The sequence below is a fragment of the Rhipicephalus sanguineus genome, chromosome 7 (genome assembly GCF_013339695.2).
Source record: "Rhipicephalus sanguineus isolate Rsan-2018 chromosome 7, BIME_Rsan_1.4, whole genome shotgun sequence".
Classification (NCBI taxonomy): Eukaryota; Metazoa; Arthropoda; class Arachnida; order Ixodida; family Ixodidae; genus Rhipicephalus; species Rhipicephalus sanguineus.
This window is the reverse complement of record NC_051182.1, coordinates 110,040,334-110,054,416: the sequence shown is the minus strand read 5'-3', so window position 1 is coordinate 110,054,416 and position 14,083 is coordinate 110,040,334. Positions and strand designations below refer to the sequence as shown.

The 14,083-nt window shown below is 43.4% G+C and overlaps 2 protein-coding genes across 2 annotated transcripts in view; both read right to left on the bottom strand.

Annotated features, from left to right (window-relative positions):
- LOC119398922 (putative sodium-dependent multivitamin transporter) overlaps window positions 1–14,083 on the bottom strand; it is a 57,657-nt gene that overhangs the window by 12,341 nt on the left and 31,233 nt on the right. Inside the window, exons 2-9 of the mRNA XM_037665736.2 lie at window positions 13,539–13,678; window positions 11,668–11,928; window positions 9,800–9,865; window positions 9,240–9,291; window positions 7,569–7,636; window positions 2,389–2,547; window positions 562–702; window positions 342–471 (exon numbers count right to left, since the gene is read on the bottom strand). Of these exons, the coding sequence (XP_037521664.2) occupies window positions 342–471; window positions 562–702; window positions 2,389–2,423 (306 nt within the window). The 5' untranslated portion in view covers window positions 2,424–2,547; window positions 7,569–7,636; window positions 9,240–9,291; ... (1 more) ...; window positions 11,668–11,928; window positions 13,539–13,678. The remainder of the gene's footprint in view (window positions 1–341; window positions 472–561; window positions 703–2,388; window positions 2,548–7,568; window positions 7,637–9,239; window positions 9,292–9,799; window positions 9,866–11,667; window positions 11,929–13,538; window positions 13,679–14,083) is intronic.
- Window positions 9,740–13,649, bottom strand: LOC119398921 (sodium/iodide cotransporter-like). The gene is made up of 3 exons (XM_037665735.1): window positions 13,539–13,649; window positions 11,668–11,928; window positions 9,740–9,745 (listed from the first exon to the last, which is right to left on the bottom strand). Exons 1-3 carry the CDS (start codon window positions 13,647–13,649, stop codon window positions 9,740–9,742), a joined length of 378 nt encoding a protein of 125 aa, XP_037521663.1.

Genomic DNA, 14,083 nt, shown 5'->3' with positions numbered 1-14,083 from the left:
TGTATTGTGACTTCTCTTTTTACCATTCTTGCTGCTTAGTTAATTAGCGTAATTCATCCTACTACTAAACGACACTTTTTCATATCTTATTGTATTATTTTTGTTTTATCTAGCGGATTTTCCCACTTTATAACAGCACATACACTTCTGATGTTCAGTCCTATGAAACACGTAAGATAAACATCAATAGTAACTCATTCTTACAAATTCTGTTTAATGCTACATTACTTATATATAACTCACATTACGCAATTTACAGTGGTGGCAGGACACCGTACGTAGCCTATTTAATGCTCACAACGCCTCAGTTCAAAGGGAAAATGTCATTAAGTGGAAGTCACCTGATCATAGCTCTTGATTGCTCCAGACAGCAGAGGGTCGCAGTCTCTGTACCAATAAATTATGGTCCCGCCAGCCACTCCGACGAGGAAGAAGAAGAACACCACGAACACAGAACTGACGACAGCTATTCTAAAGAAAAAAAAACAAAACAAATAAGAAGTTGCGCGAAGTAGCATTAAATCAGTGCTGCTTAAAAATAAGCATACAAATGGCATGTACCTCTTGGCGTCCCTTTCCGACCTTGCTGCCATAAATCTCTGCACAACCATTTGGTCGAAGCCGACTCGAACAAAAATATACGGCAGACCTCCGATGAAACAGCTCCATATGTTTTCGTCTAGTGTCAAATCCAAGTCTGCCCTGTGGCATACAGAGAGATCATTGCTGTGAATACGTTGAAAAGGGTGACTAGAAGTCATTTTCATATGGGCTATAATAAAGTAGTAACTGGCAAAGGATAAGAGCGAAGTCAGTGAACATTTACATTGGGTAAGGTGTTCCTACATGCGTGCAAATGGTGCTATATTGCTTACCAGTGGCACGTGTAAAGATTAAAGTTTGCATTACCAAAAGCATAAGGAGTAAAAACGTGATGACTATGTTGTATTTGTGGGAAGAGTTCTTCTGCAGCTTTTATCGGCTCTTAGCGCGATACCGTCCCATCATAGCTGGCTGGTTGGTTATTTCCTGGAAGAATGGCTCAACCCACCGCGGGGGATTGGCCACGAAACGTGCGGCAAAGAATTTGCGCAAAAAAGAAAAAAAAAGGAGCAGAGAAAGATGGATATGTGAAAAAGACAGTTCATAGGAAAACAAGAATAGTTGTGATAATTTTGGTTTCTTTATGAAATACTAATTAAACAAATGTTAAATAATACGCGCATTAATGAGTCCAAGCAATTTAAGCACTTTCTCCACTACTCTTCCTCTTCGTCTTCCTGTCCACGCTCCGCACAATATCCGACAGTAATTGCGTTTCGCCCAGGCAAAAAAACACTTTCCTCTCACCTCTTGAGGTTACCAGATGCATAGGTATACTGAAAGCAGTTAAGCTCACGTCAAATATTATTCACTTTGCACGGCCATATGTCAGCAGAAAATATTTTATCGTGATGTGTTTGGTATTTAAAGCTTTCCCGCATTATTTCATCGCAAGCGTGTAGAACGTTCAAAACATTTCAAAATTTCCCACGCAGCTGGTATATTGTGTATATTATTGGAAAAAAAAAAGATCACTGGCGAAGCACTCGGTACAGATGATTAAGCATCAAAGCTGGAAGTGCGGCTCTGGTGTTTACCTATATATTAATCCTGATGGTTTACTAAATAAACGATCACAGAAGTCGCCTTTCACATTTCACAGGAGTCGGCTTTAAGGATTTACGCAAATTTCACCAGTGATCTGCCAGGGCAAGGCGTTGCCTTAGTGTCAACAGCAACTACTAAAACGATCCTATAATTCAGCCGATTTGTTCTACGATTGTTCCACATCACTTTCTTAACTTTAAACACTTGGTTCGATAAACAGTAATGCCCACCACATAAATTTAGTGCTACGTACCACAAATATATTCCATTTTCATCGAGGAGTTCGTTCCAAAGTGCTTGTTTGGTGTCATAACCAATATGAAGTTGCTTCTCACGTGACGGCCTACCGATTTTCTGATATTCCAGCACCATTCATTCCGCGATCCACGACATTATATTGCTTGCATTTACCAAAAGCTAAATAAGGAAAGCTCGATGATGCTATAAAACATACTATCTTCACTTTAAGTTATTGTAATGTGTCAAAGGTAAAATGTTGAAATCAAGTTCTACAAGCAAAATGGTGGTAAAATTAGCCACTACCTTCACTTTAAGCTATTCTAATGTGTCAAAGGTAAAATGTTGAAATCAAGTTCTACAAGCAAAATTGTGGTAAAATTAGCCAGAAAATAACAAGAAAGATATTGCACAATGCAGATACAAATTCTGAACTCCTATTCTCTCTTTCTACAATATATCAGAACTGCAAAACACTTAAGGTATCTACGCATGTCTCACCTGAACATGTACTCCGTCACATTGAGATCGCTCATGGATCTCAGTGGTGGTTCCACATGACCGGAGTCATAAATGACCTTCGCAATAATTGTCAACTGGCGCTATGAACATAACAAGCGCTTGCACACAGTCCGCCCAGACGACGCCACGAAGACCACCCTACATGAAAGACAAAAGAAGAAATATTTCAAGATAGAACTCAGTGTGTTCTCGAGCTCCTTTTTCACTTCATTATTGCTAGTTAAAATTGCTGCTCTCGGTTACACGGTCCTAAATGCTGTATTTCGTGCTGGTATCTTGAATAGCGACACCTTCATCACTGTGTAATCTCGAAACCTACGTAAGCAGAGTTGTTGTCAGCGAAGTATTATTCGCGAGTTTTTTTTTTTTAGAAAAGGGTTTCGGCCGAAGAACGATGAAATCTTTCAGCGAGTAACCCGTTCCCAAAGTTTCCATTTGTGAAAATCACGACAAGGCACGTGAAACGATATCACTTTTCATTTTAGGGCTGTTCTAACAGAAACGTCTGACGGCAGAATTGTTCGTAAGATAAAATGTGAGCTACCCCAGATGCGCTACGTATCGTTGCTGAAGCCCACCGATCTGAGGAAAGAAACATTTACAAAAAAAAAAAAACGATTCGCGATTTCTACCCCTAATACGCATCATTAGGCAGCTAACGAATGCAGCACACCTATTATGAATATAACAGTTGGAAGCATGCGATCTAAATAATGTACAAGAATATTTCCGTAGTTACAAAGCTTTCATTTCTACGGAACCATTGTTGTGCTTGCGCACTAATATTCACGTGTGGCTGTTGATAAAGAACTATAACATATTCCGGAAAATTACTCAACGACAACGAGCTTCGCTCTGACCTTTGCCATTCTATAGGTTCATTCCACCGGCTTATATTTAACATCGTGGAAAGTGAGCGTTCTGGGTACGACATACTGTAGCAAATGACAACGGACACAGGAGCGGCGGGAAGAGATAACGCGTGCGCTAACTTCTACAAACACAAATGATTTTATTGGAAAATGGGCGAGAGTGTATGGAAGTAAAGTTGCCATGGGGGCTAATTGGTATAACTTCGTGACTGCTCGCAGATCTAATATATACACCAACTACAGACGCTTATGTGGCTTCGATGTCGTGCATACTGTAATTAACATTTAATATTGGTTTGAAAGGAATAGGAAAGCCCTTATTACATATTTACAGTGATGCTACCGAGGTCTTCTGATTTGGAGCAATTTTTGGAGCAGCAAAATTTCCGTTTTGGAGCACTTTGGAGCAGCAAAATTTTCATCTTGGAGCATTTTGGAGCAGATAATTTTGCATCTGGGAGCACTTTGGAGCAGCGAATTTTACCTCCTGGAGGGCAATACAGAAGCATATTGCAATAACATTTAAGGAAGGAAGGAAACAGAAAAAGGAGAAGGCAGGGAGGTTAACCAGAAACACTTCCGGTTGGCTACCCTACACTGGGGGGTCGGGGAAGGGGAATAGAAAGACGAGAAATAGAAGGGAGGAAAGAGAAAAAAAATAAGAGAGAGAGAGAGAGAGAGAGAAGAGAGAGATAAGAGGGGGGGGGGGGGCGCAAAATCTACCCCGTACATTGACCCTTGCGATAGCAATTATAGGGACACTCTCGGCGGATTTTGCCGTCGCCGTTGACGTAATTTTCCGTGTAAAGTCCAAATTAATAACAGCACCACACGCATTCTAGCCGCGGGTAAAAGCTCGCGAGCGCTGGCGACGAACGCGGCTGAAGCGAAGATTAAACTAGCCGGCCGTCTGTCCCCGCCGCACGGACAGCGCATGAGATAACATCTTCCCGCTGTTGGGGATGTAGGAGACTGCGGACTCAGAGATGGTTATTGAAGGGTCTTTAATAAACTACGCGACCAGAAAACAAAGGGCCCCAGGCCCGATTGAGTATACAAGCGGTTTTCCGAGCAGCTTGTCTCCTTGGCTGCCGGAGGTGGACTCCCTGTCGCCTCGTCGACACTCTCTCCCTCCCACGACGATCACGTGACCGTGACCCGGCCGCGGCTTCCAGGCGCCAGCTCCTGGGGTCGAAGGTCGAACACATCGACGCTTGGTTCCAAAGCAAGGGGCGCGATGACAGGCAAACACCTCTCGCCCCCCCGTAACCGTTCCAGGGAAGAGCCGTGGTCTGTTCACTGTCAGTTTAACGACAGACGCGGCGGTCTCAGGCTCGCGGGGTGCGCGGAAACGGCGTGAAGGCATCTCGGGCTGCAACACCGATATATCTTGAACGGAGAGTCCGCGAAGCTGCTGTCACGCAACACCGCGTGCGGGCCTGCCGTCGATTGCTCATCAAACAGAGGGGAAACGTCCCGCCCGTCTTTCGTAAGGAGCATGAAGGGACGCCAGGGGAGCGGTAGGGGGGGGGGAGAGGTACCGCATCGTTCGAAGGGCGCAGTCGCTTGCGCGCGCGCTATCTGAGGCATCAGGAGACGGCTCGTAAACTTGCTGTGCTCTCAACGCTGACTTCGCGTTTAGAGAACTCAGAGCAAGAAAACGCTTCGGTTCCTGGAGGGGCCATATTCGCTTAAACCAGCGTTTTGTTCAGTTACGCGAGATCGGATCCAAAAGAGTTAGCGGCTAGTCTTACTTCGTTTCACAATACCATTTTTTGGTATCGCATTCATTGCTTCGCTCTTAAGCGAAACTGAGTTTTTTTTAACCGTCAGCTATTGACCCCCGAAAGCGACGGGCGGACGTGTAACATGGCGTAGCCGCTTCACTGTGGGCCGTCAGCGACGGGCCCGCTACTGACAGCTGCGCATTTGCGGCTGCTCCGACCAGGAGATATTTTACTAATGAGATGACATTTTTAAAAAAGCAAGCAAAAATCACACCATCTCCCGCTAAAGGGGACCATGAGGCGATGCGAAGCAGTGTTGCGGCATGTAGAGCCCGCGTTTCAGAGGTGGAGTGGTGAGGGGGAAAGGGGAAGCAGAGAGACGGAAGGGAAGGGGATAGGTGATGTGAAGAGGGGGAGGGGAAGGGGATGGGAGAGGAGGAGTGGGGAGGGGTGGGAAAGCGGAGGGGGGAAGGGGAGAGGTGATGTAGAGAGGGGGAGTGGAGAGGGGAAGTGGAGAAGGTTTGCGCATGCGCAGTAAGGGTGGTCACGCCGCACACCACCACCACCGGATTGAACTCCGCTATAAGATGCTTCACATCTAAAAATTCGAATTGGAACCCTAGCACGTAAGCTCGAAAGGGCAGGGCCTTTTAGGGGGATTTACCGCAGAGTGATTACAAACTCGGACGTGCCGGTATAAGCAATTACGAAAAAGCTCTTCCGAATGAAGATCCATGGATAAAGTATATCTGAGGAAAAGTGTGAACGCGTTTCCACCGTTCGCGTGCTCTTCCATAAACGCGAAGCAAATAAAATTCGATATTGTTACATATATATACTGCTAGCGACCCCAGATTTCATTCCGCGATGTCCGGAAACAGAAGTGACAGACATTTTAGCGGCACTCATGTAGTTATTACTGAACATTGCTTTCCTTAAGTGCCGTGCGAAGCTTGAAACGAGCTATCAGCAGCGTTTCTGGAACAGACGACGTCCGCCGATGAATCGCCGTCGCACTTAGACGTCACAAGCCTCTGCGGAGAGCGCGTTTTGCTGTCGAGCCGACTTGCAGAACAGAAGCTCCGTCGGCACCGTGCATGGCATCGTGGCTTACTCGGAACGCACGCGCGAGCGCTATTTATTCAGCGGAATAATTCTTGGTCCACGATTGCGACTTTATTGGCAGCCCCAAGATCGAGCTGCAGATGTTCTGACGCGCCGGCGGTGCGATTGCTGGTGATAGACGCCCCCAAACCCGAGACTTTGGCGCAGTTTGGCGCAAATTTCGTCGATATTATCAGGATGGCGCAGTAAATACAATTTGGCGCACTTTGGCGCAGTTGGCGCAGGAGTGGAATCACTGCATTTAGGATCGAGGCCATAACTTCTTGTGGACTGACCTATCAATCTAATTAGATTTTCTTATTTCAACCTAGCGCATCCATTCTTGTAAGAGCGGAACATATCAGCATCTGCTGCAGTGTAAAGTTACATTAGCATACGTTGACGACCACTCATTACTCTGTTCTTGCGCTTTCTGAACGCGTGTGTTGTCGTCTCCCTTTGTCCGTGTGTTCGTGACTACAGCAGCTTATAATCGTTGACTGGAGCGTTCACTATTTCACTGTAAGTTCTAATTACAGGTAATCACAAAGCAAGCACTTGTGTAAACGTTTCGCTCTTGTTCTCACTTCTCCATTCATATTTATTAGCACATTGTGCTGAAACGCTCATGGACATTTACATGCACCTTCTAAAAATTAAAATCATATTGTCTTCCAGTCATGACGAAACACTCAAACTATGGAGCTCACGACGTATGTAATGAGAGACCATCATTAGCCATTAAGTTGCATAACAAGCAACATCTGCGCACAAGCTTTAAATGTGCATATGGAAATTTGATCTTTGCGACCACATCATGCGTTGAAGCGGCTGTTCGTTGGGAACCTAAATGCAGTGATACCGATGGACCCTAAAATCAACTAATTTTATCCTAATACTAACAATCCTGCACGTCAAACTCACGTTTGGCCAAGTAAATCTGCTAATCGTTAACGCAGAGTGAGCCGCAAAGACGTTCGGTCGGTGGCATAACAACGTCAATAAAAAACGTCAAACTAAAACAACATCGCTGGCACACCAACGCCTTTTCCTTTAGAGTACATTTTCCCCATAACATACGTTATGTCTGCCGTAACAAAGACCTTACAGTGCGAATGACGTGCTTTCGTTCCACGTTAAGGCAATTTCTTGCCAATTATCTCGATTGCTCAGCTGCTGCTATTCTGTATTTGTAACCTTTTTTTTTAGTGCGTTCTAAGCGCTATATAAAAGAACATGCCATTCTAACAAAAATACAGGCTAGGTGACTTTTAGTCGCCACCTCTTTTCAAAAGCATTGCCACCATTATCTTCAATGCAGGCTGCTTTGTTATGCTTAACTGCCTAATCCAAAGTTATCTGCCATAAATCAAATGTTCGCTTTGCGCCACCATGTCTGGGCATAAAATAAAGGCTGACGCGCTTATGTTCATGTTTAAATGAGTGCACTACTTACCAAAGCTGTGTATATTGTTCCCGCAACACCAATAACAATGTTGGAATATAAAAGTGGAACTGAGAGCACTGAAAATGTTGAAAAAATTTCAAGGTTAGTACTGTGAACTGCGGTACAAATCTCATATTCTGAGTCGTATGAGCGATCATCTTCCCTTATGAATGGTAAAGCGCTGTAGAGCTCCCGCCAGAGCTCTTCCGTTGTCTACGTGCTTGATATATCCAATCTTAGCACTGAGATATTCGAAACACATCCACAACGTTAATATATATATTTTAAATATGGCAGGTCCTCTAGTGGGCCTTATCTGTTAAGTTCTTATGCACCGAGAAACCTCAAAATATCACTGCAATGTTGTGCCATCACACAAAATTAAGTAAAACCGCATATAAAAAGACAGACATCCATATGATATCAGGTAAATGTTTAAAACCCGTTTTCATGCCTTCCGAAAATAAAGGCTTTCCCCTTAAGGAGTTTGACCGAAAATACAGGGCAATAGGAGTGGCTTACTTTCAGTGGTCACTTAACGCCGAGAGGAAGCTAAATCACGTTTGCATAATCTTTTTAACAAGACTTAAACAATACAGTGCACTATAGCGGAAGTATCGGCAATAGATAATGTTTTCCTGCGAATTGCATGCCGCGACGAAATGCAAGCCGGTAGCCTGTACGAACGACGAAGAGAACGAACATAACACACGGTGTGCCGTTCTTTATCATTATTTTTTGTTTTTCGTAATATCGTGTTGTTCCCTGAAGGATAGTAATATATGAAAGATCAGTGGTGATGCGTCCATTGAAGCGGCGCTTGTCTTCCCTTACTGAGAATGCATTTGCCAATAGCTAACAGAAGCATGCCGTTCACACTGCTGCTTAGACTCCAAGCTGCATTGTACCTTTCCTCAACCGTCTTCTAAGGTTGAGGATTCGTTCCCCACCAGTGGCAATTCGGTTTCTCGTGCATTTTAATTCCTTTCCCTTTACATCATTATTAGCACACTTCAATCAGAAATTACAAATATTGTCGCCTATAATTTCTTCGTCTTCATTATTTGTTCAATTAATTAGGTTGCGTGTTGGAATCAAACGAGTCCCTCGATCCCGCAAAAAGCATTTTGCTGAAATTATGTCTAAAGGTTGGTTCACTTGTAGAAATTAGACGAAACTGAATTGTCCTGCCGTTCATATGCCTCGACAAGGCGAGGTTTACTACGAACACATAGCACCCTCCTCATCTGCCTCGGCTATCGCTGGCAACCGTCGTTCTTTCCTCGCATTTGCTCGTGTTTCTGAGTGGAGGGACAGGATCACTTGACGAACCCCACCTTCCGTTTCCTTGCGTTCCTCTTTTGCTTCGCTGCGCATATCTGTTGCCGTTCCGCCTTAATACTACGTAATTGCCATGCAATAGTCGGTGATATTACCAGCAGTATTCTTTGAGTTGCTTCATTTGTCCTTGACGCCCACTCGAAACGCTCTTTTCATGCGAGGAAGGCCGTACAGCTTTCTGTTTCCTATTTTGACCACTTTCACGCCATTCAGTTGTTTCATACGTTGCATACGCTTTCGTCACGGCTCTATGAAGTGTCACGTGTATTTGTTTGCAAATATGGAGAGAGACGCTTTAAGCGAGAAAGAAGAGTATAACGAATAAAAATTACTACGTACTCGTAGCCAATCCAATCGCAGCGCTGTAGATTCCCACAGCACCAAGTGTTTGCTGGAAATATGAGATTGTGTTTGGTTACGGAACGGCTACAACTTGACATTACGTGTACTTTACACTAGTGGACGTTACGGGCGTGCAGTCATTTACAAGCCCCAGAGAGCTCATTTGCTAAATATAATGAATATAAATTTAACCTTAAAGATAATTGACTTCGTCCTGAGCGCAAAAACCACAATACGATTAAGAGGCACGCCGTGGTGGAGGGCTTCGGAAATTTCGACCACCTCGGCTTATTTAAAGTGCACATAAATCGAAGTAAATGTGTGCTTTTGCGTTATGACCCCATCGTAATGCGACCCCCGCGGTGATATTTTAACCTTAGCTGCTGTTTTGACACGCGCCTTTTCAACAAACATGAAAACGACAGTTTTCTACATCAAAATTTTCTGAAATGAGGTATTTCGATAAGCACTTTGTGTATTTGTAATTGAGCGCTGCATTACATCTGTTGACACCACGCAAGATTGTTACGAAAAAGCAAAAGATTAAGTGCACTTACACTGAGTACGAAGTAGACGAGGCTTGCTGTGATTCCGACTTTGTTGTCGAAACGCATTCGAAGATACTTTAGCGTATGAAAGATAAAAAGCAAATGTTGGTGAACATGTCAAACACCACTTACTTGCATGCCTACGTAATACCAGAACAAATTACAGTAAGATCATACGCTAAACTTACTCGAATTGGCAATTTTCATAGAATGAAATAAAGCTCCAGCGTTATTTTGAAGACACTAATGTTAACGATGGATACTGAGTTCCTGAACTTATACAACTGTAGATATATATATATATATATATATATATATATATATATATATATATATATATATATTTATTTATTTATTTATTTATTTAATCTGTTATCTCAACAACTATGTGGAAAGGGGTAGCCGTCACCAAGCAATGGTGACAACTCCTTCATTTATTTTCTATTTCAATAAAAAAAAAAAAACTCTCAAGGCACACCATTCCGAGTTGTGTTTACAGAGCCACAATAAAAGCCCGTAAAACTGCAACGATTTTCCGTAAAATTTCCGTATTCTAAATTTTCACAAATATCGGTAAAACTCGTTAAAACAAGAGCAATCTGTTTTCATGAAACACTATTAATTGATAGCGCTTAGTGTCTCAAATGGAAAATAAAGGCAAATGACGATTCAGGATACACCGTTACATTAATGCAAGAGAATTGCCTGTCCCGTCATTATTATCCGCGCCAGCAAATTAGCATGCTGGTATTAAAACCAATGAAAACAAGAAATGCGACTCTAGCGGAACATCTTAATACTACGCCAATAACGTAGCCCGTGCTCAGTATACTTGTTTCGCCAGCGCTCAACTATTCACTAAAACTTCGGTTGCGCCTAGCTGGTACCAAACATTTAGGGTGAGAACTTCAGCGAAAACCAGTATGCACCACAAAGAAGAATGTGACAAGCAGAGCGTCAGTGAGTGCCTCATCTCTCCTTTGTTGTCCGCCCTGGTTTGCGCTAAGTCTCCGCCTCGAATATACATCGCCAAATATTGCATAAACTATGTACAAAGCCACATTCCAGCGACGATTACCTCTCAGTAAGAGCAACATGAAGCCTGAAGGGCCATTAGGAAAGGCCTTAATAACCTTCGCTGGTTTTATTGAGCTATGAAGTAACTACCATGCCCTTTAACGCAATCTTTCCTTAACATAAAATGCCTGCGTCGCTGCCCTGTCGCGATTTGAGCGGCAGCACAACCAGCTGTATGTCATGGTCGTTCGTAAGCGGAACGTTAGGGAGCACTCCAATCACGGCGCGCCTGCGGGCATGTCGTGCGTTAGCTTTCTTCTTTTTTTTGTATTTCGAGGACATCTGTAGTTTGTAAAAAAACAACACTAATATTTCATAAATAGAAAGATAGAAACTGTTTAATGGGACTTTCTACGAGCCGTTCTGCAACTTCCTAATTGGAATTTCTCGCTCAACTTCGTTGCTTTAAAAGGTCGGTAAGTGACGTCGTCTAATCAATAAGGAAAAAAACAAAAAATAACGCGACTCCACACATTAATAAGAAACATTCAATTGGCCGAGTCGTCTTAAAGTGCATCGTCATATTTTTGAATCCTGGATACAATAAGCTGGGGCCTTCTGCAGACTATTCTACAGACGTGTTTAGGCACCTAACTAATGACCTCTAAAGTTGCCGTTTTGTAGCTCTAACAACAAATTAACAATACCAAACGGCCGTGCGGATGCATTCGGTTTTCACGAGCTCGTTTATTTGACGTCACAGTATGCGAAACCGACAAATTAGTCATGTATAAGGTCAATAATGCGGCGTCCACCAATCTGAAATGAAATTAACTAAATAGTGAAAGTTTTAATGTTACCTGAAAAATGGATGCCACGCCGAGCCTGTAGAGCAACGGAATCATCACAACCACCGCAAACGTGGTCGCAAAGGCCGTTCCCGCCAGAATCCACAGCGCGTGGAAACCGTAGGCGTAGTAGTGACCCACGAATCCCACCACGTTCATGCCGTTCGCCACGGACGCCACGACGGAGACGGCCAGAGCTACGGACGGGAGGCTCTGGCCACCCAGGAATGCTTCGAAATCTGCGCTGGGTACATCACCATCGCTGGAAGCCAGCTGAAACAAAAAGAAGCAGTGTTTGTCCCTTGCAGTATTCTTCTTTTTCTTTTTTTAGGGTAAAATGTGCTATTTGAATGGTGACTTTTCGTCCCTGAAGTATACTTTCTCTAGTCTTCTTGCTTACCGAAGTCTTCGAGTCTTCTTGGAGTTGGTTCTTGGACACCAGAGAATTGAAGCGAATGAGCGTGCGTGTAACCTACTTCATGATGAAAACGGAGTACTGGTACGAGGTTAAAGGGACATTAAAAAACGATGAGTCAGTTTACACTAGTGAATAATACTCTGAAATATCTACTGTCGTTAATTTAACCATCATGGTTTCATTAATAGAAGACAAAAGCGAGATGAAAGTTCCATTTTTAAATTTCTCGCCGATATCTGCGCAGATGACGTCACGGATTTCTGAGTCGTTTTCGTATTTGGCCACATTGGCTCAACTAAATTTCCTGAAACTTGGTTCTTGAAGCCTTTGGCCGCCTCAGAGGACAATGTATTTCATTTTAACCGGTTAGGAACAATGTGGGCACCAGTGGATGGCTTCAGAATTTATGAGGACCCGCCGATTGGTGCGGCAACTTCAAGGTGGCGTCGCCACTCACATTTTCTTTTCGCGCATTTTCTCCATTACCTTTTCTCGCGGAGAGACTGCTGATTTCGGTATTGTTAAACAGTAAATTGCTAATACGTGAAAATAGTTTATCTATTTAGTGTTCCTTTTACCTCATTGGCTTTTCGTTTTCATATATCTGTCTCTCTCTTTCTTTTTCTCTCCGCCTCGCGATACTGTCATAGCGACCACGCCAGTGCTGTAGCCAGCTTCAGTAGACTTCAGTTTCGCGAAAACTACGTGATCACCACACCTCTTTGAAAACGTGTCTACCCACCAACTCCTCTCAGTCCACGTATAATGCGTATCTATTCAAACGTAACCAGAGGGCAGAACAAAGGCGTAATCTGTCGCCGAATATTTTGTAAGGCATAACTTGCATTTGACTAAATTGGCACCCTTCTCCTCACCTACGATTGCAATGCCATCTGAATCTGTTTTTGTAACTTTAAGAGCAAAAAAAAATCATATTATTAGGGAACGAACTACGATGAGCACTGCGTTACTTGACGTTCCTAGCCATATTATGGTGCGTAAATCATGCAGTGTTCACTTTTCTTTTTTTGCCTTTGTTTGCATGCTTCTTCAGCGAAGATGCGACACATTCTTTGCGGACAGGTCCATTGTGTTTTTGATATACGTCCCGCGCAATGCAACGTCTTTACTTAAATTAGCACGAGCAGTAGACTCACAGGGCACTGGAACGACGGGCCATTCACTCAATTGTTTCATACCCTGAACGAGGCAACAGATGATTGTCATCATGCTGTCACATATCCCTAATCGAAAATAACGGATACATTTGTTAAAAACGCACTAATACGAAAACGCGAACAAAAATATATTGTACAAATACAAAGACCACACGACGGACTCTCCTTTCCTTTCGTGTCCGCCTTTTTTCGCATATTTATGAACGTGCCCTGACGCGTCTAGCCGATACATTGCGGGCCCATGGTAATATTCATCAGTAAAAGCATTCTGTCAGGATGACTCTTACCTTCTGCCGTCGGCGGGAAAATGAGAAGTATATCCCGACGATGTAACCTACAGCGGTGAGCACACCAAAGACGACGCAGTCGGCGGTGTCGAGGCTTTTTTCCGACGACATGGTGCTCGATCGTCGGCTTCACGTTATCCCTGCACATTGTAGTTTAAGCACAAGAGTTGTTCACAAAAGAGGCATAAAGCATGAAAGAAAATATGCGAATCAATTCAGAAAAACGTGCTGCAAACGTCACCATAACAGTCAGGACGATGATATCGACGTCTTTTTTTTTTTATTCCAAGAAATACGGCCGTTGTTTACATATGTATATTTCTCTACATGGACCACAGCACGTATTTTTCTAGAACATGATACTACATGTACCTTACAGTCTCAAACTCCCGGGAGAACCTCTGTGTAGTCTTGATTCAATTACCTATTTTCAAACTTACATGACATGGTAGCTGCGCCGACGTGCAGTGCCTAACCGAAAAAGACAATAGAACGCTGTGCCTTTTTGAACTGTTTCTTATCAATGGCTTCAGCTACACTTCTGC